The sequence below is a fragment of the Procambarus clarkii genome, chromosome 94, assembly GCF_040958095.1.
Source record: "Procambarus clarkii isolate CNS0578487 chromosome 94, FALCON_Pclarkii_2.0, whole genome shotgun sequence".
Taxonomy (NCBI): Eukaryota; Metazoa; Arthropoda; class Malacostraca; order Decapoda; family Cambaridae; genus Procambarus; species Procambarus clarkii.
The window spans coordinates 8,201,435-8,228,532 of record NC_091243.1 but is presented as its reverse complement, the minus strand read 5'-3'; the positions used below and the strand labels follow the sequence as shown (position 1 = coordinate 8,228,532).

Sequence of the window (27,098 nt, the reverse complement as noted above, 5' to 3'; positions counted from 1 at the left end):
GCATGGCCTTGACATCTACGCCACTATCTACGTCGAGAAGCACCCAGCGGAGGCTCAGGCACTGTTTACCTATGCGCGTTACGTGAAGACCATGAAGACGACCCTCAAAGGCGACTGGATGTGGTACGATAAGGCCTTCAGATGGGACAGGGAGAGGTCGGGCTGTTCATGGTTGGACTACAGGCTGGACTTGGAATTTCGCTCGGTGCAACGCATCGCCCAGGCCGCTGCTCAGCCGATGAGGCAGGAGGCAGGGCGACCGGCAGCACTTTCTCTCTCCAGCGCCCGGGCAGCTGGGCTACCCCCGGGCTACTGCTTCGCCTACCACTCGAGGGGACCCGGCTGCACTTTCACCTCATGTTCATTCAAGCACTACTGCCCACGCTGCCGAAGGAGGACCGCTCAAGACTCTTCAACAACACAGGGCAGACAGCCAGACTCCGGCCGCTTCGAACTTCCACGCTCTCGTCCCGCACTAGAGCTCATTACCCCCTCAACCCCCCAGGCCTCACTCGGCTTTGTGCCCTGCTCCAGGTTTCGTCTCAACCTCTACGATACGCTACTACACTGCCATCAAAAAGACAACTGTAATCGAACCTGTGCTAAATAAATATATAAAGAACAATAAACTGTGTCTAATCAACCAAACACCTACACGTAACCGTACGTAAACAGTACCTCACGGTACTGAGTCGATAGCGCTCGGAACGATTCCCAGTGGAGGCGGAAACAAATGGGTAGAGTTTTCTTTCACCCATTTGCCCCTGTTCACCTAGCAGTAAATAGGTACATTGGAGTTAGACAGCTGCTACGGGCTGCTTCATGGGGATGTGAGTGTGCGAGTGCTAGATAGAATATATGTAGTAGATATAATAGAGGAAAAATAGATTGGTTAGAAAGGTGGGGTCTAAAAGGTAATACTTCGATTCTGCAGACATATATAGTAAATAGTACTTATTCGATTGATTTACAAATAGTAAATAGTATATCTATTCAGTAAATAGTACGCTACAAAAATTCCCAGATGTGGCTTGTAACCTGGAAAAGGTCTGTCATTGGTTAATAGAGGGACTTCGATAAGCCTTAATGGTTTTAACATAATTCTACTATTAATGGAAATAAAGAGTTTTAAATGTGTTTTACTCACCAAGCCATGGTACTTCTTCAAGATTTGTAAGCGTCTCACTTAAAACGTTTTCTTATAATCATTATTCACCATTTTCTTTATTGCATGATATTGCGATTTGATTATTTATTTCTCTTAAAAGAGCTTAAGTAGCCATTAATAAATAACCCTAACCCATTTTCAGTCATATGAACATAAAATTGAATATTATACGTATTAAAATAATAATATATGACATATGTATATTACATTTAGTAATTTAAGTCGCAAAAGCCATCCTCCATCACTACAACGCCACGAAAAACACAACACAACCAACAGTGTTATATAAATCCGTTGCCCGCAGCCACAAGCGCAACACAACACAATGAGTGAAAAATCTCCACGTCAAAAGAACTGAGCAGGCGAAGAAATAGAGAAAAGGGCTGAAGTTAGGCATTTATTCCGGCGGCTCGGAAGGGGCTTCTCGCCAGTGTGAGGTTTGGTGGCCCCAGCCAGGATGAGGACAGGAGAGACAAGTAGTACGACGCCCGTCACCCAGTCTATAATTTCCTTGAGACGCCAGGCTTTTACCGAGGTGAGTGGCGAGTGGGTGATGGGAGGGTTTCGAGGTAGATAATGGTGGAATTTTGGGTAAAGAGTGGGTGTATGGGCAGTCTTAAAATAGGGTGGAAGGTGGGGGGAAGCCTTTACAAATGGAGCAATTCAAGGTTGCAACTCCTGTGTGATTTGCGTCGTTCGCCTTGACTTTTTGTGCAAATATGCTGGTTTATATTGCTCTTAAGAGGTCCATATCTGTTGACAGATGTTTGCTTTATTATATTCTGGTATAAAACTTGAGTGCTTTATCAACAAATATTTCTAGTATAGGGACTATTTAAATTTTCCTGGTAGAACTCCAGTATAATTATACACAATAAGTTAGCTGTCTTTGTTTCTCCAGTCACTGGGTTATTTTAAGAACTAGATTGCCTTTAGCAATAACGGTAGTTGGCCAGTTGAACTGCCTTAATTTAATTATTACATATGAGTTTTTACTGTTCAATATATATGCATATGCTTATATCTGAGGGTCCCAGTAGTACAGTTGGCTTCATTCTTGACCCACAATTGAGAATTCCTGGTTCAAATTCTTGGCCGGAAAGAAATGGTTGGGCACATTTCCTATCATCTAATGCCCCTAGCAGTAAATAGGTGCCCAAGAGTTAGTGAGCTCATTGTGGGGTTGTATCCTGGGAAGTGTCAGTATTTTAACCTTGGGGGGGTCGGGGGGACCTCAATATAAATCTAACGTGTATTGTATGTATGTATGTATGTATGTATGTACTGGCTTCCTGTCACCCGACACAATGCTTTATATTACTTCACACTGTCTCAAATTTTCTTGACAATATGTGTACATAAAATTCTCACATACATGCCTGTAAAACACAATTTTTGTATAATAAGTACTCATATACACCCATACAAAAATGTACAATTAACATAAGGGGAGATCAATATATGATACATTAAAAATTGTACTTGTCCTTCAATTTTTTGCATTCATTATATGCAATGCAGAATAATAATAGTAATAATAATAATTTTTTATTTAACAAATATACAAAAGAATATTATACAATGGTTTAACAAATGTTAGAGTATGTATATTGAATAAGGCCACTAATATACAAAGCATTTCAGGCATAACTTAAAATAATTCTTCTGCTGTTCAGAGGTTTGACGAGTTAGACACTTAATATTAAACAAGAAGTAAGCTAACATGTAAATTGTTCAAGAAATTTAGCAACTGATATTTTTAAAGAGAGCATAATTTAAAAAAATAAATAGGAGAAAATGATGTGTTTATTCAGTTATATACTTAAACTTAAATGAAATATGGTAACTTTTTAAGTTGTTGAAAGATTTGATAATAATTGGGAATTATACAGGAGACATTTATAAATAGCCATTGTCAAACAATATAGACACTAAATTTTAAAATTGTAGGTGAGACTTTGAAAAATATACAGATTTTTATATTTAGAAACAGCAGTACAGTAGTAGTTGTACAGTAGTTCATATATAGTACAGTGTAATTAATAATTAATGCTTACAATATCAACAAAACAGGTTGACATGTAAGATAGTAGTTCTTAGTTTGCCTTTAATACTGGATGTGAGAAGTTAAGATTTTAATCTTATTAGGGAAATCATTCCATAGTTTAGGACCTTTGATTTGCAGTGTATTTCTGTTTTGGTGAAGTCCCAATCTTGAAATATGAAAAACATATTTGTTTATTGTGTGATGCCCATGGATTCTGTTACAGTTCTCCAGTAAGCATATGATGTCAGGATTAGCATTATAATGCACAGTTTTATAGATGTAGAGCACACTTAAGAAGATGTGTAGCAATATATTCAAAGATTTCTGTAAGGTATATGAGTGCTATCAGGCACTGGAGTTTATTCTTGTCCTAATTGCTAATTTATGTTTTGAGTTATTAGGGGTCAAAGGTAATTTTGGGTTGTAGATCCCCAGGCACAGATACTGTGCTTAATGTTTGCAATGATGCTATTTATTTGAAGTAAAAGAGCAGAATATGAATGTTTTATGCATCTTGGAAAATGGATCATTGCTCAAGGGGTTGACGTGTTTGAGTAATTAAAGGCCCATAGTGGTTTGTTCTGTTTCCAAATAGGATAAAAATATGGTTGATCATTCAGCTACTGTTTCAGTAGCTGAAATCTATTTAGTACCAATTGCCGCCACCAGGCTGCCCATTCCCTTCTTGCAGCAGGCATTCCTGATCAATTCTGTTGTTGTTAGGGTAGAAGGTTCTACCACTAGTGTTCTGGCCCACCAGTCGAGGACAATCCTCTCAGCTTCAAGCTAAGTAACGGCCATTCTTGGACTTTTGATCATCTGGGTACCCCAGATTTGGTCCCTATAGTGTTTAGGGGCCAAATCCTCCTGGAATTGGAGGTGTTGGCAACCTCTAAATGCTGCCATGCTGCCATAAATTCATGCAGCCTTTTTCTTTCCCTGTACTTGTGGGTTGCCCAATTTTTTGGTCCTCCCTCCTGGTTCTGGCTCTGAAGCATCCGAGCGTTTTGGATTTTGGTTAGGGTGTAGCTCAGCCTTCTTCAGGGGTGCTTCCATCCAAATTGACAATGGGGGGCAGTTAGTTGAGTCTTCTAGTCCCACCAGGGTTTTGGGTCTTGCATCTTCAAAACTGCCCCTACCCACGCACACCCCTGCTCTGAACCTTCTTCCTGGGAGGAAATTTTTCTGTCTCGGGTGTTAGGCAAGACTATGGCTCTGCCATGGAGCCTTCATGTCAGACTTCTGGGGGTTGAGGGGGAGCCCGAGGAGGAGCTATTGGTGCCTTTCAACCCTTTGTGGACTTTGATCCTCCCTGCAGTGGGCGTTTTGCTTAAGAGGAGAATTTTTCTTATACTCCTATGTGTATGAGTGTGATCACTCGGTTGCTGCCCCTTGGGTTTGAATCCAGGTCCCATTTAGTGCCTCAGTGTTGTATTTCCAGAGGTTTCCATCTTTTCATGTTGTGCCTTCAGTAGTTCACATGGATTTGTTTTGGTACCTTCTATACATTGATCCTTGAGATCTCCAACAGGTAGGCTTGGATGGTGGATTTCCACTCACTCCCTGTGCCTCTATGTGGAGCCCAGGTTCTTGTTCTGGTTCACAGTAGGCTAAACAGAACTGATGTGACCCAATAATTCAAAGCAATCCCAACAAGATAGCTTTAGGGAACCATCGAGGCTCTGTTTGAAGGAGGCATTTCATTGCATTCAATGCTAGATTTTAGTGCCAAATGTTTGGAGTTCCTTCCCCCATCTTGTCAGTGCTCTGGAAAATGGGGGTGCAAGTTATTCTGAGCTAGGCTTTGTGATACTTGAACTTAGTGGTGTGGTACTCGGGGCTTTCTGTGGAGGTGGTTTTCCACCCCCTGCATTTTTCCATCGGCCCCTGGTTCGGTTGTCTTCTCCTCGGCTTTGCACAGTCTGTACTGAGTTGTCTCCATAGCTCGAGTCAAGCTCGACTTGCTTGACCTTCAGTTCTTTCTTGACATATTGGGTCTGAACCACTTTATTCTCTATCTACCCTTCTGCATGACCACTTTCAGTTGGGTCTGCTTGGCTTTTAAGGTGGGCACCTGCATGGTATTCCAGGACCTTTAGGGCTTGCAGTGGCACCTTGCCATTTTGCTGAGGTTCAGGGATCAGTTCAATTTTTGTGTGGGATGTCTCAGTTGCTGCTTTCAAGTTCTTCTCTTTGGTTTGGACTTGGCTTCCCAGATTTTCACTATTGGCTTCCAGCCAGTCTGCAAGCCAGGGTTCTAGTTTTTTCTCAATTGGTGAGGTTTGGATTCCTGGTCAATTGGTGAAAGTTCCTTTTCTTTCCAATGTGGGCTTGTACCTGGCTGGGCCTTGTTTGGGTTTCTTGTTTGGGTTTATTGGTCACATCCCTGTCTCGGCCTTCAGCATCTCGAGATCATGTCCATCTGTAGTGTATAATATCTGGGTTTCATGTTGGCTGCTCGAACAGTTGTGTGGGAGCCTGCAATTTGCCTGTGTAGTTTTCCACTGGGCAGGGTCTGACCTTGGACACTACTGATTTCTCTGTTGTTGCTCCTTTTGCCGGCCACAGGCCATCTCATTCAGACTTTTTCCTTTGGCAGCCTCTCATTTACCATTTTCCTCTTTTTGGATTTTGGTGGTCTGGTTCTTACTTCAGTATTAGGACCTTGCTTCTGCCTCAACATCTTGGGTGAGGTATGGGGTTTCTGCCTACTCCTGGCCTGCAGACATTCCCTTGTTTTCCTTGGAGGCTTGGTACTGCTTTTTTGTACCAATAGATAATAGTACCAATAGCACCAAGGGAAGAATCCCATAATTCGATCCAAGGGAAACTCCCAGTCATATCCAGCTATCTTCTGTCTAGAAGAGTTGTCAGTGAATGGATATCCTGGGCAACTGGTATTAACCACCAGCAAAATTAACTACCAGCTGAATTTATATTGCAAGGCCATTGCAGTATCATTTATTGACAGCTGGCTTAACTTTATTAGAGTATATGAAATATATGTACAGGATAGGGAAGATACCTTACTTTGTGGTGGTTCTAAGGATCAAAGACCATGTGATACAACTTTTAATTAGCTAGTTTAAGAATGTTTATCAAAACCTGAAATATCTAGTTGTAAATTCATAACCATGCTATCTATCTACAGGCATTCATACTATCTGCAGGGATGTCATACCCACATACCCCCTTGTATCCACAGGCCTTGTATTGCAGTACTGGAATTACATATTTGGATTTCATCCATACGTTTGCTTCATGTGATACTCATCGGGCAAAATTCAGTCTTAAGGTTCCAGTGATCCTAGCACTTCAGTTGCTAACCAGTAAGACTCATGCTACTTCTACAACCTTGCCATCATCTTAACAGTACCCAAAAATACTATTAGGGTAAGTCAAATTACACTTGAACCCAACCTCCTGTAGATATGTTATAGATGTCTGTGTATCTATCTAGTCATGATGCCTTGAGCCTTCCTGGGAGCTTCCCATTAGTGGGATAGTCATAGCAGAAGTTTCTCTAGGGGGCTGTTATCACCCAAACTTTTCATTCCTTCAAACCCATTACTATGGTTTAGGTAAGTTGCGTGTTTGTAAGTTTTCCTTGAAGGCCAATTTTCTTTTTTTTCAGATTTAAGCTGCCACCTTCTTCATTATGCAAGGAATAGCAGAAGACATGTGTACCCCTGAAAACACATTGCATTTCAAGGAAAATATATTGGCTGAGGAATTTGATGAGAGGAATCTATTCACTGACAGTGAAAACCGTGGTAGTGAAACAGAGAGCTGTTTTAGTGGCTTTGACTCTGATAATGAATCATTAATGACAAGTTACAGTAATCATGATCAGGCTCATGCGGAAAGAAATATAACCGATGAAATGGAGCCTAGAAACTGTCTTGAAAAACATTATGTGAGTCATATAGGCAGTAAACATTCATATGTTTATAATGCAGAATCAAGCAATTCACAAGGTGTAGGAATTGGAAAGCCAGATATTTGTGGTAATCAAATTGAAAAACAGCAGAACAAGAAGTTGAAAAGAAAAATTATTATAATATGTCATAGTAATGGTGAACAACGTAGTAAGTACTCAAAAATTGTAAGGAATTCAACATTAAGTATACATAACAAAAACTATGGATTGCAGGGGGATGTGAATAATAAGGGTGTAGAGTATTTAAGAATATGTACAAGTACTATGCCAGAGTGTGGAAATGAGGTAGGGTGTCAAAAATCATCTTCTGATGACATTCAGGTCATCAAAAGAAATATGGGTTGTGTGGCTGGTCCACATTCAGCTTATGATGAACCTCAGATCATAGATCACAAGAATTGCACGATAGGATATGCAGGTTGTGTGGCCTCTTCCCATGCAAATCGTCAGTCATTTGTTCCATCTTTTAATCATCCTGGTATATACAGTCAACCAGGTGTAGCAAAAAGTATTCAAAATGCCACTTCTGATCTAAATGGAAATGCATCAAGACTGCAGGCCTCGACTGTGAATCAGACTGTGTCTAATCACCTGACACTTAACACTCGGGAATTTTGCAGTACCTTTTCGCCAACAGTAAGTAAATGTGATGTAAACAATAGAGCATATAGAGTAATACAGGATGTGACTAATGAGGGAAATGGATGTTTTCGGGTACGCACGACCGCTGGAGCAGGAAATGAAGGCGCAACTTACAAGTACGATGATTTCATTACATGGGAAGATGATAATTATATTTTCATTCCTTTTGTATCTCCAGTTACAATTTCTCCCACAGTAATGGAAACAAATGGTGAATATTTTCAGTCCATTGAAGAAAGTAATGATGGCAATACAAATCACAATCTAACTTCAAATGAACAAGAAAAAGAGAAAATGGAGAAGTCAACTGATGATTTTGGAATTCAAAAGCCTTGTAGTTCTTTCTCTTCACCAAATAACAACATTCATAGGAAAGCCTTGAGCCCTCAGTTTGTAGGTTCAAGCCAACCTGCTCCAAACCATATGAATTCTACTCCAGAACAAATTAAAAATGTTGTTACAGAAGGAAAGGTTAAGAAAAAGAAACCTAAGTACTCTCAGAAAGAAAATTATCATGTCTTAAAAGACCACTCCTATTTTGCCAACCCTGAAGGCTCTCTCGGCCGTAATTTTTCTGACAATGTTGACAAACTATCAGCAAAAAATGAAGATTGTGAGGTACTGCACAACAGTGCAGATGCTCTGACCGAAAATGTGTCTGCTGATAGATCACCTAAAGATGAGATTAACAACAGTGAAAGCGAAACTTCTGGGAGGAGTATCAAAGATAAACTCTGTGCCACAACTCCACCACTTTTGCAGAATATTCCCAATTTCATTTTTAGTGTAGAAGATATTTGTGCTATGGAACAAACCAAACAGTCGTTGAGCAGCAGAGATGTGTCTGTAAATGTAGAAAACATAGTGGAACCAAAGCAGAGGTCTGAAAGTACCACCTCTTTTCCCGATTCATCAATCTCCGAAAGAGAAAGATGCATACCTAGTTTAGAGGATCTTGTTAAGAGAATTTCTAAAGAAGTGACTGTTAAATTAATATCAGAGAAAATTAGTGATAACTCTGGCACTGATTTATTGAAATCAACTGTGTATGGCAATGAAGATGTACAAACATTTCAAACCCCTAGTCAAGAAATTATTAAAAAAGTCACCATTAAACCAAAAGAACCTCACCAGAAAAAACAGGTAATAGCAGCACCAGATGGCTCTAATGAAGAATATTCCAGTAAGATGACTTCATTGCCAACATCTGTGGTAAATGTTGACAGTGGTCCCATGACATCTGGCCCCCAAAAGAGAAAAGCAGTACCAACACAAGAAACTAACCACAATTATTGTAAACAGACAGTCACTTCACCAAAAGTAATTAAAGTTAGTGATAATTGTTTATTGATACCTGAAAGAAATGTGGCAATATCAAAAGTACAAACTCTTGAAAAAGACCCTTGCAATAATGCTACATCTGATCCAAAATCAGTATATGATGGGGGTAATTTTGGTAATATTCTTTCTAACATATTGACCTCTAAAAATAGCAAGGAAATATCAAATTCAAAAGATTTTAGTCAAGATAGTACGTTAAACTATGAATCAAAATCAGTTGAAATTATGGACAACTACACTGGCACACATCGTAAAAGGCCTGTCTTAATCTGCCATAGGAGAAAAGTAAAACGAACAAACAAAGATAATTATGAATGTAATATAAGGGCAAATTTAAAGGAAAATTGTATAGAGAATACTACTAATAATAATAATTGTAATATTAATCCTAATTCTAACAAGTCTTATTATGTGAAGGATACCACAGTGTCATTGATTCCAGGAGAGCTTAATCATGAACACAGTAGTGTCACAAGTCAAAGGCCAAACTCTGTTGGGATTATTGATAGTGATGTTACTTCAGATTCACATCTTTTATACCCTGAAAATAATAATATACTATCACCAGAAGAACTAGTTACAAATATATTTGAAGATATACCCTCAAGCAGTGCTTTTATAGAAGATAAAACCAGTTACAATGATTGCAATGTTTGTAGTCCACTTGAATCCCAGTACAAGAAATTATCATTGACAGTGCAAAATCATGACACTTTTGAAGAGACAACCTTTAAACAGAATCTTGTAAAAACGTATAGTAGAAAATCTAAAGTTTCTGGTACACTTAAGCGCCAAAACAGAAGAGGAAAATCTTTTCCAGACAAACTTGGTAAAAACATAAGTATAAAGACAGGTACAGTGATGAAATCTGTCAAAGATGTTAGGAACCTCTCAATGGATTCAAGGAGACGAGCAAAGTGTCTAGTAGACGCTTTTCCAAATATTTGTAGTGATAAAGTTGTTAAAGAAGATGGCAAATGCTCTCCTGGAGAACATTTAGAAAAGGATGTCATCAGAAAAGCACGGCAACCTCTGGACCCAGTCACTGAATCTAAATCCTCTAGATTCTCGGAAAGTGCCCGCAAAAGAAAAAAATGTAAGAGCAATTTAAGTGTTGCAAGGTCAGCACTTGCAGGTACAGATTCAAAGAAAAGCAATGCAGTTAATGAATTGCAGTCAAACCATAGAAATATCGGCTCTCATTATAGCAATCTAGATTCTCTTCTTATAAATGATAGAATTGATAGTTTGAGTACAAATGATTCTACTTTGCTTAATGAAAACAACCATAATAGTACAAAAAGTTGTAAAGATAATGACACTGATAGTGAACTTAACAAAGCAAAGAAAGATGGTCAACAGCATAAAGTAAATAAAATACTAGAAGTAATAGATTTGTCGGTAGATGATGGTAACTGTTTCTGTAAGAATAAAATGCAAATATCTGCAAAAGATCAGAAAGGTAGTTGTGCAGTCTGCTGTGCAAAGGAGATGAACTGTAAAACCCTAGTGAGCAGAAGTGATGCAGAAACAATCCTTTATCCCTTTGACCGTAATATGCTATTTAATACCCTTGGTTTGGTTGAGAAGAGCTCATTTGATGCTAAACAATTTATTCCATCTCTTATTGCTCATAGAACCAGGAATGTACGAGCAATAAAAATAATGGAAAAACAAAAAGAAAGAGAATATAAAATGGTAAATCAACCAAAGATACCCTACTCTGATGACATAAATGATGCAAAAAGTGCTAAAATCTCTCTGTTAAAGGAACAATGTCTTGATGATGCAGAAGTTAAAGTGAGTCCAAAAGACTCTTTCCTAAAAATATTGAGTTTTGAGAAAAATAAATATAGGACAGCTAGTATCAGTGATGTAGATGAGAGCATTGGAAAAAAATTGCCTAAAAATGGAGTTTGTGAATTAAGTTTTGAGGGCTTTAAGGATGGCAATGGACAGGAAAGGGAAAATTCCCCAAACTTAACTGCATATATTGCTAGCAAAGGAAATGAGAACATGTCACTAGTTTCAAGTAGCATGTATGAAAGTGACAGTGTTGATTGTAGTGATAATGCTGAAAATTGTAATGAAAGTAGTAGATGCAAGGATACCAAGGACAACATGAACAATAATCACAGTGTGCATGAACTTCAAATTGTAATTGAAAGACTAAAAACAGATGCTGGAGATTCTCTCAAGTGTGTATGCTTGGAAAAGAAGAGAGAGAGATCCGTTTTTGGTGAAAGTTACAAGCAATGTAAAATACATTTAAGCCCTAGGAAGCAAATAGATGGGAATAAAACACCAATTTTGCATTCCAAATGTCAGAAGTCTTCCAAAGATACAGATCAACAAAAAGACGATAATGCAAGTGATTGCCTTCAACTCAAGGCCAGTGTTTCAAATAGTGTTCCAGAGTATGTTGCGTCTGTGTTAGGACAAAGTTCTTCTCATCATGCTGAATATAAGAATTGTATTGAAATTAAAAAGAGACGCTTGAAAAAACCTCTTCGTAAAAAGTTTAAGAATAACGTCATAGATAAAAGAACACCATCTGACATAAACATTGATAAAACATCTCAGATTGTAAAAAGTAATAACACACTGCATGACAATAATATGTTTCCTGGACTTCTACGATGTGATAAATTAGATTTGTGTGACAGCCAGTCTTCATTTGATGTCAGGTCACATGAGAATACCAAGAAACTCGGCAATCATGTAGGTAATGAGTCCAAGCAACACAAAAATGTAAAGTGCTATTTAAGAACTAAAAAAAAAAATAAAAGTCTAGTTCAACAAAATTGGGCACAGTCTGATATTTCCAGTATGGAAAATAATGGACAAGATCAGTTGGAATGCATGTCTTCAGCAAAAATTAACCAACAGAATTTAGTGCAATCAGTCAGTTCTGGAGGCATTAATAGACAGGAGCCAGTTTCTTTTGTAGAAGAAAAGGCTACCTTTGTAGAAAATATACAGGATCCAAAGCTGTGTGTTGATTCTATAGAAGAAAATGTCCAGAAATTTGCAAAATCTTCCATTCCTGACAAAATTAGTAGACAGGACATAGTGCAGTCTCATGTTTCTTCTAAATATGAGGATAGGGAACAGACTATATTGCAGACTTCTCTCTCTGCTAAAGAAAATGGACATGATACAGTACTATATAATACATCTAAAGAAATTGGGCAAGGTTTACTGATGTTTATTAAATCTGCAGAAGATAATGGAAAGACCCCAGTGCTGTGTGGCTCTTTAGCAGATAATTTTGAAAAGGATTCAGAGTATGCTATTTGTAAAAAAGTAAATAGACAGGATGTAGTGCAGCCAAATCTTCTTGTAGAAGATAATGTTCACGACTCAGTTGTGAGTGTTCCTTCGACAGAACTTAATAGAGAAGAGTCTGTGCAGTATGCTACTTCTACAGAAAATATTGAGCATGATTTAGTGCAATCCAAAGCTTCTGCAGAAAACAAGAGACAAGCTTTTATAGAACACAAGAGACGGGCTTCTGCAGCAAGCAAGGAACAGGCTTCTGCAGCAAGCGAGGAATGGGCTTCTGCAGCAAGCAAGAGACGGGCTTCTGCAGCAAGCGAGGAACGGGCTTCTGCACCAAGCAAGAGACGGGCTTCTGCACCAAGCAAGGGACGGGCTTCTACAGCAAGCAAGGGACGGGCTTCTCTAGCAAGCAAGAGATGGGCTTCTGCAGCAAGCAAGGGACGGGCTTCTGCAGCAAGCAAGGGACGGGCTTCTCTAGCAAGCAAGACATGGGCTTCTGCAGCAAGCAAGAGACAGGCTACTACAGCAAGCAAGGGACGGGCTTTTGCACCAAGCAAGGGACTGGCTTCTGCAGAAAGTAAGGGATGGGGTTCAGCAGAAAGCATTGGATGCACTTCTGCAGAAAGCAAGGGACAAGCTTCTACAGAAAATAAGGAACATGATTCTGCAAAAAGCAAGGGACAAGCTGCGGAAAAAAGCATGGAAAAATCTTTGACAGAAAGCAAGGGACAAGCATCTTTTAAAAGCAAAGGACAAGATTCTGCAGAAAACAAGGAAGAAACTCCTACAAAAAGCAAGGGACAAACTCCTACAAAAAACCAGGAAGAAACTCCTACAAAAAGCAAGAAAGAAACTCCTACAAAAAGCAAGGGACAAACTCCTACAAAAAACCAGGAAGAAACTCCTACAAAAAGCAAGAAAGAAACTCCTACAAAAAGCAAGGGAGAAACTCCTACAAAAAGCAAGGAAGAAACCCCTACAAAAAGCAAGGAAGAAACTCCTACAAAAAGCAAGGAAGAAACTCCCACAAAAAGCAAGGGAGAAACTCCTACAAAAAGCAAGGGAGAAACTCCTACAAAAAGCAAGGGAGAAACTCCTACAAAAAGCAAGGGAAAAACTCATTCAAACAGCAAGAGAAAAACTCCTACAAAAAGCAAGGGAGAAACTCATTCAAAAAGCAACGGAAAAGCTTCTGCAGAAAGCAAGGGACAGGCTTCTGCAGAAAGCAAGGGACAGGCTTCTGCAGAAAGCAAGGGACAGGCTTCTGCAGAAAGCAAGGGACAGGCTTCTGCAGAAAGCAAGGGACAAGCTTCTGCAGAAAGCAAGGGACAGGCTTCTGCAGAAAGCAAGGGACAGGCTTCTGCAGAAAGCAAGGAACAGGCTTCTGCAGAAAGCAAGAGACAGGCTTCTGCAGAAAGCAAGGGACAGGCTTCTGCAGAAAGCAAGGGACAGGCTTCTGCAGAAAGCAAGGGACAGGCTTGTGCAGAAAGCAAGGGACAGGCTTGTGCAGAAAGCAAGGGACAGGCTTGTGCAGAAAGCAAGGGACAGGCTTCTGCAGAAAGCAAGAGACAGGCTTCTGCAGAGAGCAAGGAACAGGCTTCTGCAGAAAGCAAGGAACAGGCTTCTGCAGAAAGCAAGGTACAGGCTTCTGCAGAAAGCAAGGTACAGGCTTCTGCAGAAAACAAGAGACAGGCTTCTGCAGAAAGCAAGGGACAAACCTCTGCAGAAAGCAAGGGACAGGCTTTGGCAGAAAGCAAGGGACAGGCTTCTGCAGAAAGCAAGAGACAGGCTTCTGCAGAAAGCAAGAGACAGGCTTCTGCAGAAAGCAAGGGACAGGCTTCTACAGAAAGCAAGAGACAGGCTTCTGCAGAAAGCAAGGGACAGGCTTCTGTAGAAAGCAAGAGAGAGGCTTCTGCAGAAAGCAAGAGACAGGCTTCTGCAGAAAGCAAGAGACAGGCTTCTGCAGAAAGCAAGGGACAGGCTTCTGCAGAAAGCAAGGGACAGGCTTCTGCAGAAAGCAAGAGACAGGCTTCTGCAGAAAGCAAGAAACAGGCTTCTGCAGAAAGCAAGAAACAGGCCTCTGCAGAAAGCAAGAAACAGGCTTCTGCAGAAAGCAAGGGACAGGCTTCTGCAGAAAGTAAGGGACAGGCTTCTGCAGAAAGCAAGAGACAGGCTTCTGCAGAAAGCAAGGGACAGGCTTCTGCAGAAAGCAAGAGACAGGCTTCTGCAGAAAGCAAGAGACAGGCTTCTGCAGAAAGCAAGGGACAGGCTTCTGCAGAAAGCAAGAGACAGGCTTCTGCAGAAAGCAAGGGACAGGCTTCTGCAGAAAGTAAGGGACAGGCTTCTGCAGAAAACAAGAGACAGGCTTCTGCAGAAAGCAAGGGGCAGGCTTCTGCAGAAAGCAAGAGACAGGCTTCTGCAGAAAGCAAGAGACAGGCTTCTGCAGAAAGCAAGGGACAGGATTCTGCAGAAAGCAAGAGACAGGCTTCTGCAGAAAGCAAGAGACAGGCTTCTGCAGAAAGCAAGAGACAGGCTTCTGCAGAAAGCAAGAGACAGGCTTCTGCAGAAAGCAAGAGACAGGCTTCTGCAGAAAGCAAGAGACAGGCTTCTGCAGAAAGCAAGGGACAGGCTTCTGCAGAAAGTAAGGGACAGGCTTCTGCAGAAAGCAAGGGACAGGCTTCTGCAGAAAGCAAGGGACAGGCTTCTGCAGAAAGCAAGAGACAGGTTTCTGTAGAAAGCAAGATACAGGTTTCTGCAGAAAGCAAGGGTAAGGCATCTGCAGAAATCAAGGGACAGGCATCTGCAGAAATCAAGGGACAGGCTTCTGCAGAAATCAAGGGACAAGATTCTGCAGAAAGCAAGAGACAGGCTTCTGCAGAAAGCAAGGGACAGGCTTCTGCAGAAAGCAAGGGACAGGCTTCTGCAGAAAGCAAGAGACAGGCTTCTGCAGAAAGCAAGAGACAGGCTTCTGCAGAAAGCAAGGGACAAGATTCTGCAGAAAGCAAGGGACAAGCTTCTGCAGACAACAAGGGACAAGCTTCTGCAGACAACAAGGGACAAGCTTCTGCAGACAACAAGGGACAAGATTCTGCAGAAAGCAAGGGACAGGCTTTTGCAGACAACAAGGGACAAGCTTCTGCAGACAACAAGGGACAAGCTTCTGCAGAAAGCAAGGGACAGGCTTTTGCAGACAACAAGGGACAAGCTTCTGCAGAAAACAAGGGACAAGCATCTGCAGAAAGCAAGGGACAAGATTCCGCAGAAAGCAAGGGACAAGATTCCGCAGAAAGCAAGGGACAAACCTCTGCAGAAAGCAAGGGACAGGCTTCTGCAGACAACAAGGGACAGGCTTCTGCAGAAAACAAAGGACAAAATTCTGCAGAAAGCAAGGAAAATGCTTCACGAAAATGCAAGAAAAAGGCTTCTGCAGAGAGTAGAGGACAAACTCCTACAAAAAGCAAAGGAGAGCTTTCTGCTGAAAGGAAGGAAAGGGCTTCTGCAGAAAGCAAGGGACTAACTTCTGCAAAATGTAAGGGACAAGCTACTGAAGAAAGCAAAGGAACTGATGCTACAGAAAACAATATAAATGCTTTGACAGCAAGCTTGGGACAAGCTTCTACAGAAAGAAAGAGTAAGACTTCTACAAAAATTAAAAGATGGACTTCTGCAGAAAGCAAGGGAAGGGCTTCGGCAGAAAGCAAGGGAAGGGCTTCGGCAGAAAGCAAGGGGCATAATATTGCAGAAAGCAAGGGACATACTTCTGCAGAGAGCAAGGGACAGGCTTCTGCAGAAAGCAAGAGACAGGTTTCTGCAGAAAGCAAGAGACAGGTTTCTGCAGAAAGCAGGAGACAGGTTTCTGCAGAAAGCAAGAGACAGGTTTCTGCAGAAAGCAAGAGACAGGTTTCTGTAGAAAGCAAGAGACAGGTTTCTGCAGAAAGCAAGGGAAAAGCATCTGCAGAACTCAAGGGACAAGCTTCTGCAGAAATCAAGGGACAAGCTTCTGCAGAAATCAAGGGACAGGTTTCTGCAGAAAGCAAGAGACAGGCTTCTGCAGAAAGCAAGAGACAGGCTTCTGCAGAAAGCAAGGGAAAGGCTTCTGCAGAAAGCAAGGGACAAGCTTCTGCAGAAATCAAGGGACAGGTTTCTGCAGAAAGCAAGAGACAGGCTTCTGCAGAAAGCAAGAGACAGGCTTCTGCAGAAAGCAAGGGAAAGGCTTCTGCAGAAAGCAAGGGAAAGGCTTCTGCAGAAAGCAAGGGAAAGGCTTCTGCAGAAAGCAATGGAAAGGCTTCTACAGAAAGCAAGGGAAAGGCTTCTGCAGAAAGCAAGGGAAAGGCTTCTGCAGAAAGCAAGGGAAAGGCTTCTGCAGAAAGCAAGGGAAAGGCTTCTGCAGAAAGCAAGGGAAAGGCTTCTGCAGAAAGCAAGGGAAAGGCTTCTGCAGAAAGCAAGGGAAAGGCTTCTGCAGAAAGCAAGGGAAAGGCTTCTGCAGAAAGCAAGGGAAAGGCTTCTGCAGAAAGTAAGGGAAAGGCTTCTGCAGAAAGTAAGGGAAAGGATTCTGCAGAAAGCAAGGGAAAGGATTCTGCAGAAAGCAAGGGAAAGGCTTCTGCAGAAAGTAAGGGAAAGGCTTTTGCAGGAAGCAAGGGAAAGGCTTCTGCAGAAAGCAAGGGAAAGGCTTCTGCAGAAAGCAAGGGAAAGGCTTCTGCAGAAAGCAATGGAAAGGCTTCTGCAGAAAGCAAGGGAAAGGCTTCTGCAGAAAGCAAGGTACAAACATCTGCAGAAAGCAATGGACAACCATCTGCAGAAAGCAAGGTACAGGCTTCTACTTCTTTGAATGATGGTAATAAGAATTCAGCTCTATTTAGTACATCATTTAATGATTCCTTTGATTGCCATAAAAAAACATCTGAGAGAGGGATTGTGAAATTTTTTTATAGAAGCAGCGGCTTACCATTTAGCTCAAATAAGAAAAGTGAAAAGATGACTGGTAAATGCCAGTATATACAAACAGAAAAATTAGAACATAATGACTTTCTGGGATTTGATAATGCGAATAAGGATCATGAACTCGGTGAGAACTTAATGTCCTGTAAAGATTCCAACAATGAAATTGATACGTTTTCAAGCATACCAGATGAAAGTAACACATATTCACTGAATCTGGATGAGTTAGATATTATAGATGCAGATGTAATTGATCCAACATATCAGTGTGCAGTTTCGTTTATGGAGGGTCAAACATACAGTGAATCTAGCTGCTTACCATTATTATTGCCCTCTGCAGAAATTTCTGCATTTTCTGGTGATGTTGGTATAAATGGAAGTACGGAGGATCTCCTTAGTACAGATCTCCCTTCACCAGAAATGAGAACCTTGAGGAATATCACAGGAAGGGCTAGGGGATCCACTAGGCAGGAAACACCAGACAAGATATTGAGGTCATCTATCAAGAAACCAGACACACACATGAAAATCAGTTCTGAAATTCAGACTTCAGATGATGTTGTAGACCAAATAAATGCTGCTCAGAAAGAAAATTGCCCAGATAAAACTGTAACAATGCAAAAAGTTCAGAGAGATATATTTAAGACCACTGAACCAAGGCCATATCTTCCATTAGCATCTCAAAAGAGAAAAGGTAGGATATATAATAGAAGATTTAAATATAATGTTATCATGAAAAATGGTAAAAGATGGTACCCATGTGATCTATGTGGTCACAAGTTTGGTTCATCAGGCGACTTAGTTCGGCACACGAGAATGCACAATGGAGAAAGACCTTTCAAGTGTGACATTTGCTTTCGGACTTTCAAACAGAAAGGTGCTTTAAATAAACACTTGCTTTTACATGAAGGAAAAAGACCTTATCTTTGTACAACTTGTAATGTGACTTTTACACAGAAAGCTCACTTAAAATCTCACCAAAGAGTTCATACTGGTGAGAAACCATTTCGATGTGAAGAGTGTGGTAAATCTTTTTCCCGATTAGATCACCTTAAAGGACATGCAAATACTCATACATTTGAAAGACCTTTCAAGTGTGATTTGTGTACACTTACTTTCAAAGGCTATGCAAATCTAGCCAAACACAAAAAAATTCATCTTGACGTCCGACGTCACCAGTGCACTTATTGTGACGCTTCTTTTCTTGTGGCTCACAGTTTGAAATTGCATGTAAGGACACACACAGGAGAAAGACCTGTCCATTGTCCATTGTGCAATGTTGATTTTAGATTTGAAAGCAGTTTGAGAAAGCATGCAAGCACATTTCATCCTGACTTTGAGGTTAGAGGTTCTGTTCTTGTACCAGTGCCACTAGACTGACAAGGTATGCACAAAAACATATTCCAGTTGCTCACTTTACAAATACAATGAAGTACTCTGTACATAACTATACTTTTATCTTAAACTTTTAAATATTTATTATTACTGTGATGGATAAACTCCTCTAAACTACTTTGAAACATGTACCCATTAAAAAATAAAACTGCAAGGTGTTTATTATTTGTATCTTGAGTTATGAAATTTATGTATTGTATACGGTAATTTATAAATATATAATTTAAAATTACGAGATAGCTAAAATGAGCTTCCAATTCTTCTCGTTTTCTTTTATCTATGTACACATTACAAGAATACATATGCTGTTAAACTTAGTTACACAAGTAAATCATTTTGAGAGCTATGATGTATTATCCTTTGTTTCTTTATGAATTATGGTTGGAAACTAAATCACTATTAAGAATAAATTAATTTTGTTGATGTAGCCTTGAAATGGGACTAAAACATTGTAGCTGTTCAGGTACGAATGTGATATTTTCATTTAGTTGTATGCTTAACCTTCTGCAGATATTTGACTATGTAATGTCAATGTAATGCTTAGCATTTACTAAGTGACATTAGTAAGTATCACTTACATTTGTGATATTTATAAAATATGAAATGTAATTTGACATTTTATTAATGCCAAATTAATAACATTAATAAAAATGTATTAATGTTATTAATTAATAATGTTTTTATAACATTTTATAATTAATGTTATTAATGTTAAGAACTCAGGGTATGTGAAAGCCATCAGGGTATGTCAAAACCATCTCGAGAACATGAACAAGTTTCCTGTCAATAATGTTCCCATACCCGTATAAAACATGATTTTTTTACAGCTTCAAATGTTTCTCAAGCTATGGCGCTTCAACAGAGTAAGGGATAACTATTCATTCTGGGGGAAACCCCACCGGCTCCCTGGAGCTATCCAGGCTGAATGGATATGTATATCTTTCTGGTATCAGTCAATGCATGGCCTATAGAGACCCCCATGTGGTTGGAGCATTCTATGTATGCCATCGATCGGGATAGGCACCCAGAAATAGTGGCGCCCCAAAATAAACTCTATTCTGGTAAAACTATTGCAACCGAAGGCTGAACAAGTGGACAGAACTCCCCAAACGAAAATTAGCAAACGAGCATGAGGTCATCATGTCGCCGCACCACTGTCTGTGCAACCCCCCCCCTCCCCTCCTGGGGAGGGGGGAAGAGGGTGCCCCAGACCCATCGGCTGGCGACCCAACCTTCAGTTTTTGGCTGATGGGAGTCTGGTGCGGTTGTGCCTCTGGCCCCAGTTTTTGTTGGTGTTGTGCAGCTTCACGTGCAGCTTCCTTCCCTTTTGGCTGCCTTGGTTGCGGAGGATTTGCGTACTCGTGGCCTGCTTGCTTCAGCCCTGCGTTCTTTTCCCTCCTTGAGCTGTCCTCGGATTGGCTTGAGTTGGATGTGGGGGCTTTTGGGGCCGCTGCCGGGTCTGGGGCACTGCCCTCTGCGGTGCAGGCGTTGTCTGCTTTGTTGAAGCTTCTTGGAGATCATCTTGGAGTAGGTTTGCTTGGGCATAGTCAAAACGACCTCGTCCCTCAGGTGGGTTTACCGTCTGTGTCTGGTCCCGAAATGGGACTGCGCGGACCTACAGTTCATTCTGGACTTGTCCCGTCTGAACCCGTGGATTTATTGCCCCTCCTTCAGGATGACTACTTTGTCCCAGATCTGTCTTCTGTTGGAGCCGGGCATTTGGATGGTGTCCCTAGACCTCCAGGACATGTATTTACATGTCCCGGTTCATCTGAGGTTCAGGGACTGGCTCGGTTTTGTTGTCTGGTGTCAGGGTTACCGTTTTCATTGTCTTTCCTTTGGGTTGAATCTAGCGCCTTGTATTTTCACATACGTTACTCGGATCGTGGGGGCCTGTCTTCATCTGCTAGGTGTTCGGGTTCTGGCCTTCCTCGATGACTGGCTGGGTTATGCTCCCAGCCAATCCGCGTGTCTGCTCGCCAGGGATTTGGTTCTTTCCCAGCTCGCTGGGTTTGGGTTCTTGGTGGACTGGAGGAAGTCTCATCTGGTTCCCTCTCAGGTTTGGTCTTGGCTTGGTCTGGTTTGGGACGCTCGTACCGCTTCCTTGTCTCTTCCTCCGGCGGCTCTGCTCCGTCTGCATTCCCACCTTCATCTGTTCCTGAGGGGCTCCCGGGCCACGAGGCGGTTGCTTGAGAGTTTGTGCAGGAGCCTGAACTTTGCCATGATGGTCTACCTGCCAGGTCGGGTGTGGCTTCGTCAGCTGTTCTAGTTCCTTCAGGGACAGCCCTTCTGCCTCTCTCGTGATCATTGGGTTCGGCCTCCGGGGGCTTTGCATTGGTTGCTGCATCGCTGGCTTCCTTTTTGGGTTTTTCGGGGTTCAGTGCCTTGGCGCCTACCCGAGCCCTCGCTCGATGTGTACACGGACACGTTGTCTCTTGGCTGGGGCTTTGTGACCAGTGCTCATCTGGCCGGCCAGGGGAGGTGGGGTCCGTCCTTACATCGGGCTCACAGCACGGTCAGGGAGTTCACGGTGGTGTGGATGTCGCTCCGGAGGGTTTGAGTCGCTTGTGGATCGACGATTTGGCTCCATTCAGACTGCTTCCCAGTGGTTCATTGCCTGAACCGAGGGGGTTCGATGCGGTCCTTGGCTCTTTGGGGCTGGTTGCTGCGAGTGACTCGTATGCTGAGTTCTAGGGTTTGGCTCTCCTGGCGGTTCATGTCCGGGGGGTGTTCAATGTCCTGGCGAACCGCCTGTCCCATTTCCTTCCCCTTTCCACGGACTGGATGGTCGACGCCGACTCCTTCCGTTGGTTGTGCCAGACGTTCGGGACTTTGGACGCCGATATCTTCATGTCGGCGTGGTCGAGGTGTCTCCCGGTATACGTGGCACCCTTCCTCGACTGCGAGGCTGTCAGGGTCGATGCCTTTCAACTGGACTGGGTGAGGTGGGGTTACCTGTACCTCTTTTCCCCGGTTCAGCTGTTGCTCCAGGTCCTGGCTCGCTTGGAGACTTACCAGGGAAGAGTTGTCCTTCTGGCTCCTTGGTGGCCGGCCCAGCCTTGATTTCAGGTGCTGCTTGATCAGTGTCCAAACCCGAGGGTCTTCCCGCGGCTCCACCTCTTTCAGCAGATCGATCCAGCCAGGTACGGGGCTGGTTCGGTCTTCTTCTTGAGTTTTCACGTCTGGAGTTTTTGACTCGAGTTTATCATCACTTGTATGGTGCACAGGTGGCTTCGTTGTTGGTCTCCCACCTGTGTGCTTCGTCTCGGCGACAATATGAAGTTTCCTGGTGGTCCTTCCTGTTCTCCTTATCACTATGTAGGTATTCTTCGGTCTCTGATAGGGTTGTTCTGTTCTTTCTCTCTTGGTTGTCCCAGGACCGTCATCTTATGCCCAATACTGTCGCCTCGTATTGTATGGAGCTGAGGGGGGCCAGGTTCTGGCTCGTGATCCCCGGTTGGCAAGAACTGCATGCATTGACTGATGCTAGAAAGATAAGCATATCCATTCAGCATGGATAGCTCCGGGAAGCTTCCGGGACTCACCTAGAAAATGGCTTTTCATTACATTCAATACTGCTTATTTTATTATTTCACACTACTAAGCTCCTTTCACTGGCGACCAACCACATAAAAATTCAAATTCATAATTTTATTCAAAAGAATGCTTGTACAAAGAACATTAATGTACAATTGTGGGGACAGAAGTTACACAAATTAATGAGCCACTATTGTGCAAAGGGTTTTGGGCAAAAATTAGAATAATATTTTCTAAATATATTAGACAATTATAAATATTAGACAGTTATATTTTTTATAAAAGAAAGACAAACCGACAGACAGAGACAGGGACAGAGAGAGAAAGGGACAGACAGTATATAGATGAATGGACTGATAGATTGGTGGATGAATAGATGGGATAGATATATGTAAAAATAGATGAGTAGGTGGGTGGGGTTCTACTCCCCAGCTCGGCCCAGGGCCAGGTTTGAAGATGAATGGATAGAAAGGCGAGTAGATGCATGGATAGGTATGTGGATGGATGGATAGATACAGATGATATACTGTATATAGATGGGTGGATGGAGGTGTACATGGATGGGTAAGTGAATAAATAGATAAATTGATAGATCAATGGATAGATAGTTGTATGTATAGAGTGATGGATAGATAGTTGGATATATAGGTGGATGGTATATATAGTGAGATGGATAGATGGTTGGATAAATAGGTTGATGATATATAGTTGGATATATAGGTGGATGTATAGATAGTTGGAGGTATAGGTGGGTGGATGGATAGATAGATGAATTATAAATAGACAGATGGATGGATGGATAGATAAATGGTCAGAATGACAAGACAGACAGACAGAGGCAGGTCATGCCGGGTAATCCCCCGTTAGTGTATAATATAGAGTGAAGTTGACATACACGTTCACCTAGTCATTTACTTCGTCAGTTTGCAGCCATTGGATCATTTTGCGCCCTAAAGCTCATTCTAGTTTGATTTGATCATAACATCGGAAAACCTGGCCACAGGCCAGGGCTTTGGGAACACTGCTCTCACCCAGATCCTACTTTAGGTATTCTTATTTATTGAAAAAGTTTTATATAGAACCAAAATAGTCTTAAGGGGAAATATTCCTGGCAGTGTGTTAGTGGGACTCTGGTGTATATTATAAATTTGTATTGTGTCCATATATTTCCAAAAATATCTATTCAGTACTGTTATTATTTATTTTAAAGTATTTATTAAAAAAAAGTTTCCCAAAATTCAGCAGTTCTTACTATAATTAGGTGTGTATATATATATATTTTGCAAATGTTGAAAATGGCAAAATCTTTATTTTGAGTAAATATGTACAATACATTAATTACATTTCACCAAGTTGAAATATGCTTCTCTTTTAATGTGCAATACCTAAATCATACAATGTAATTCTGTCAGGTATATACACAATTGTACACTTTAATTCATTTTTGAAATTCAGTGTTTGTGTGTAATGAGGTTAGGAAATATGGTCCTGAAAAGGTTAAGTACCCCAATTAAAATCAAATATGGTGTAACTTTTCTTGCTGAAAGCCACGTACTCCCATATACTTGAACGGTAGTGTGTATTGGTCTGTAATATTTAATAAAGGGCATGAATTCACATAAATATCTGCAATATTTTCTTGTAAGTGTTCACAAAAGAATATGGCATAGTGGTTTACTCCTTATTTTCAGCCATTTTAGTTCTTGAAGAGTGGTATTTATTTTGTCATATAATGAGATTTGCAAGAATGAAATGATCCTTCCATATGAAAGGAACCACAAACTTGACTATACGATCATAGAAATATACATACACACACACACACACACAGTTTTTTACACCTAATGTTTGATATTACTTAGGATAGAAGTTGAGCCTACTTTGTTCATGTGTTTAGTTATAAATCATTTACCAGTCACATTTTAACTTTGAAATGTTTATGTAATTGGTCATTTCACTTTGAATGGGGTTAGGGAAGAGGGAATATTCCTTGCAAGGTAATTTAATTTTGTGATATTTATTAACATGGCACTATTCTCAAAGCTGTAGGTCTAATGAGAAAAGATGTTACATTCAGAATGATGTTTTACTATAGTTATTTATTGGTAAATTCTTGTATTTATAGAGAATAATTTTAGAGTTTAGCACCGGATGTGTATAGGAGGGCTGTGGGTCACTATTGTACCTATAAACTGGTATAGTATATTGGCATTACATATATGACATGATTACCTGCACACAGGTTTTATTGTATCGGTATAATGAAAATGAAAGAAAGTAAACCAAATATTTACCCAAAAGTGTTAAGAACAGTTTAAGTTTTGTAGCTGCCATCATCTCGTGGTGGTAGTTGAACTACAGTTTCTTGCTCATATTTTGTTGTAATTATTATTCAGATTTAAATAACTTTTGCCATCTAGACTGACACAGATAAAAATTCAGATTGCTTAAAGTTCCTAAAATTATTTACCGGTAATTAAATTTGTATAATTCTGCTTTTCCACTTCTTTGGTATGTGAAGTATATGTTTCAAAGTACTGTACTGTATAATATAGCTTAAATACAGCATTAAGTAGCATTAAACTATTGTTCTTACATATTTAATATCAGAATCTGTGACCATAGTGCACAGTGCATCAGAAGCAAACAACCAGTAAAAGTCAAAGTCCACAGTGTGTGTCAAACATACCATAGATGCACACTGCTCTCTGTCACTTTGCCGTTTGTTGATTATAGAATTACTTGAGATACGGCATAGTCATTAAATGGATAATATTCTTCATAAATTCACAAGATATTGTACATACAAGTTGCTAGGTACGCAGGATGTATTTATTGTGAGCTTTTAAATGCAGACAGGTTAATTATGTACATATACTCATATAATATGCAATATGTCAAACAAAAATCTTTTTATAAACAAAGTTTTTGGCTACATCTTTTCCTTTTTCTTTTACCCTCTCTCTTGATGAGTGTTCTGGTTTTTTTTTTTTTTACAGTTTGGAGATTATTTTGTGACAATCTTTTTAAGACTGTAGAGACCTTTGATGATTTGTTTTGCAGATTGCTAATTCTGTACATAAGGATATATATACTGTATATAAGGATATATTTGTTCAAGGATCTTTTTAAAATAACCTCGATATTGAAGCTTTTGAGGTGGACTGATGAACTGACTTAGTGTTGTTTTGCTGTCATTAGACTTGGATGTGATATTACACCTGAGTGAGTCATATTACACCTGGGTGAGTATGGCATATTCCAATGCATCATATATAGTCTTTGATGCAGTGATGCATATGGAGTTACTGTTGAATATTTTTACAACCATTTTTGTTTACTGTCAATGTAAATGTCAGAATAACATGTGAAATAAGTTTTAAAAATTGTTTTGTATATATAAAATGTTTGAGGCATTTCATCAATAAACTGTCTTTTTTCTTTTGGTCTGTATATTTATCCAGATTTTTCTGTATATCAAAAGAATGGGATCCCAAGCAGGCACACAAAAATGGAACGTCTAATTGAACATGACTCAGTTGTAACAAGATTTTGCCAAAGAGGGAATGGTCTAGTACAATTGCCGAAGGTGAACTATTTTGACTGGAGGGCATTCATCAACTAGCCTCAGTTTGTGTTGCAAAAGGATAAGAAATTACTGTAAGTGCATATTATTTTGTTTGTTTTGCACGCCATTTTATTCTGAAATATGAAAGAGGATTGGGTCATTTTTCTATAGTGATGGGGAGTGGATCTTTACTTAGTTGGGAAGGGGAGCTTTTACTGCCCAGGAAAGTGGGTGAGCCATTTCTCCATAGTGAAGGGGACTGAGTCTTTACTCTGCAGAGAAGGAACTTAGTATTTACTTATTAGTGAAAATGGTTGAGTCTTTACTCAGTAAGGAAAGGGACTGGGTTGTTTCTCAATAGGGAAGTACCTTGCTATTATAACGTTTTATTGTTATGTTAGTTTTGGTGACCTAACAATAAACAGAGATAGTAACTAACTATATATATTTGCAAAAGTGGTGTATATAGGGGTTTGATGATGAAACATGTCGAGGAATAATGTGACAGTCTGGCGACCCATCGAGTGTTCCATCACATGCTGATGAATATTAGTGGAGTTGGAGAAGGTCTGCAGTATATCCAGAGTGTGTCACTGAACCACTGGTGGACTTAAACTGGCTGTCTGGGGTTCTGACAGCCCCTTGTATTTCCTTTCATCTGACCTGGTTTTCAGGCCGAGGTTGTTTGTAACTTGGTTGATGCAAAATTGTTTGGCTCGTGGAACGTCTTTAGAACATGTATTACAGTACTGTATTGTAATTACAGATGGCATTAGTAGCAAATAGGTTTGTAGATGTCATGTGGGATTAATGGGAACCTTTATTTGATTACAATATTTTTCTGAGAATTTGGAAAATCTCAATGAAAAGGACTGGATTTTTACTCAATAAGGAAGCAGACTGTGCTTTTATTTAATAGGTAAGGGGGATTGGACCTTTACTCTCCTGTTTCATAGCTTTCAATTATTAGGATTGGAGGGTAGGTTTTAACCAGTACTGTGTAATGTTTGCCTTATTTTAACATACAGAAAATGTGATTAAAGTAGAATACGTGATTAAGAATTATCAGCAATTATATATAGATTGTTACAATATTCTCCTTACTTTTAAAAGCTATTGAAACAAAAAATCCACAAATCATTTTGCTGAAGGAATAGGATTATTTATGATACAGCTTTGTAATTCATAGTATGCAAAATGTTTTGAACAAAAACTTGGATTTTATTATACAGGAAATGTT

General features: G+C 40.5%; 1 protein-coding gene across 2 annotated transcripts; it reads left to right on the top strand.

Annotated features, from left to right (window-relative positions):
• The first annotated feature begins 1,084 nt into the window (after window positions 1-1,084).
• Window positions 1,085-25,732, top strand: LOC123747307 (uncharacterized). 2 transcript variants are annotated; one of them, XM_045729408.2, is made up of 3 exons: window positions 1,086-1,703; window positions 6,421-6,608; window positions 6,850-25,732. In XM_045729408.2, exon 3 carries the CDS (start codon window positions 6,874-6,876, stop codon window positions 18,736-18,738), a length of 11,865 nt encoding a protein of 3,954 aa, XP_045585364.2. In that variant the 5' UTR covers window positions 1,086-1,703; window positions 6,421-6,608; window positions 6,850-6,873; the 3' UTR covers window positions 18,739-25,732. The 2 variants fall into 2 exon arrangements, with proteins under 2 accessions (XP_045585365.2, XP_045585364.2); XM_045729409.2 differs by lacking the exon at window positions 6,421-6,608 and having other exon boundaries at window positions 1,085-1,703.
• The last annotated feature ends 1,366 nt before the right edge of the window (window positions 25,733-27,098 follow it).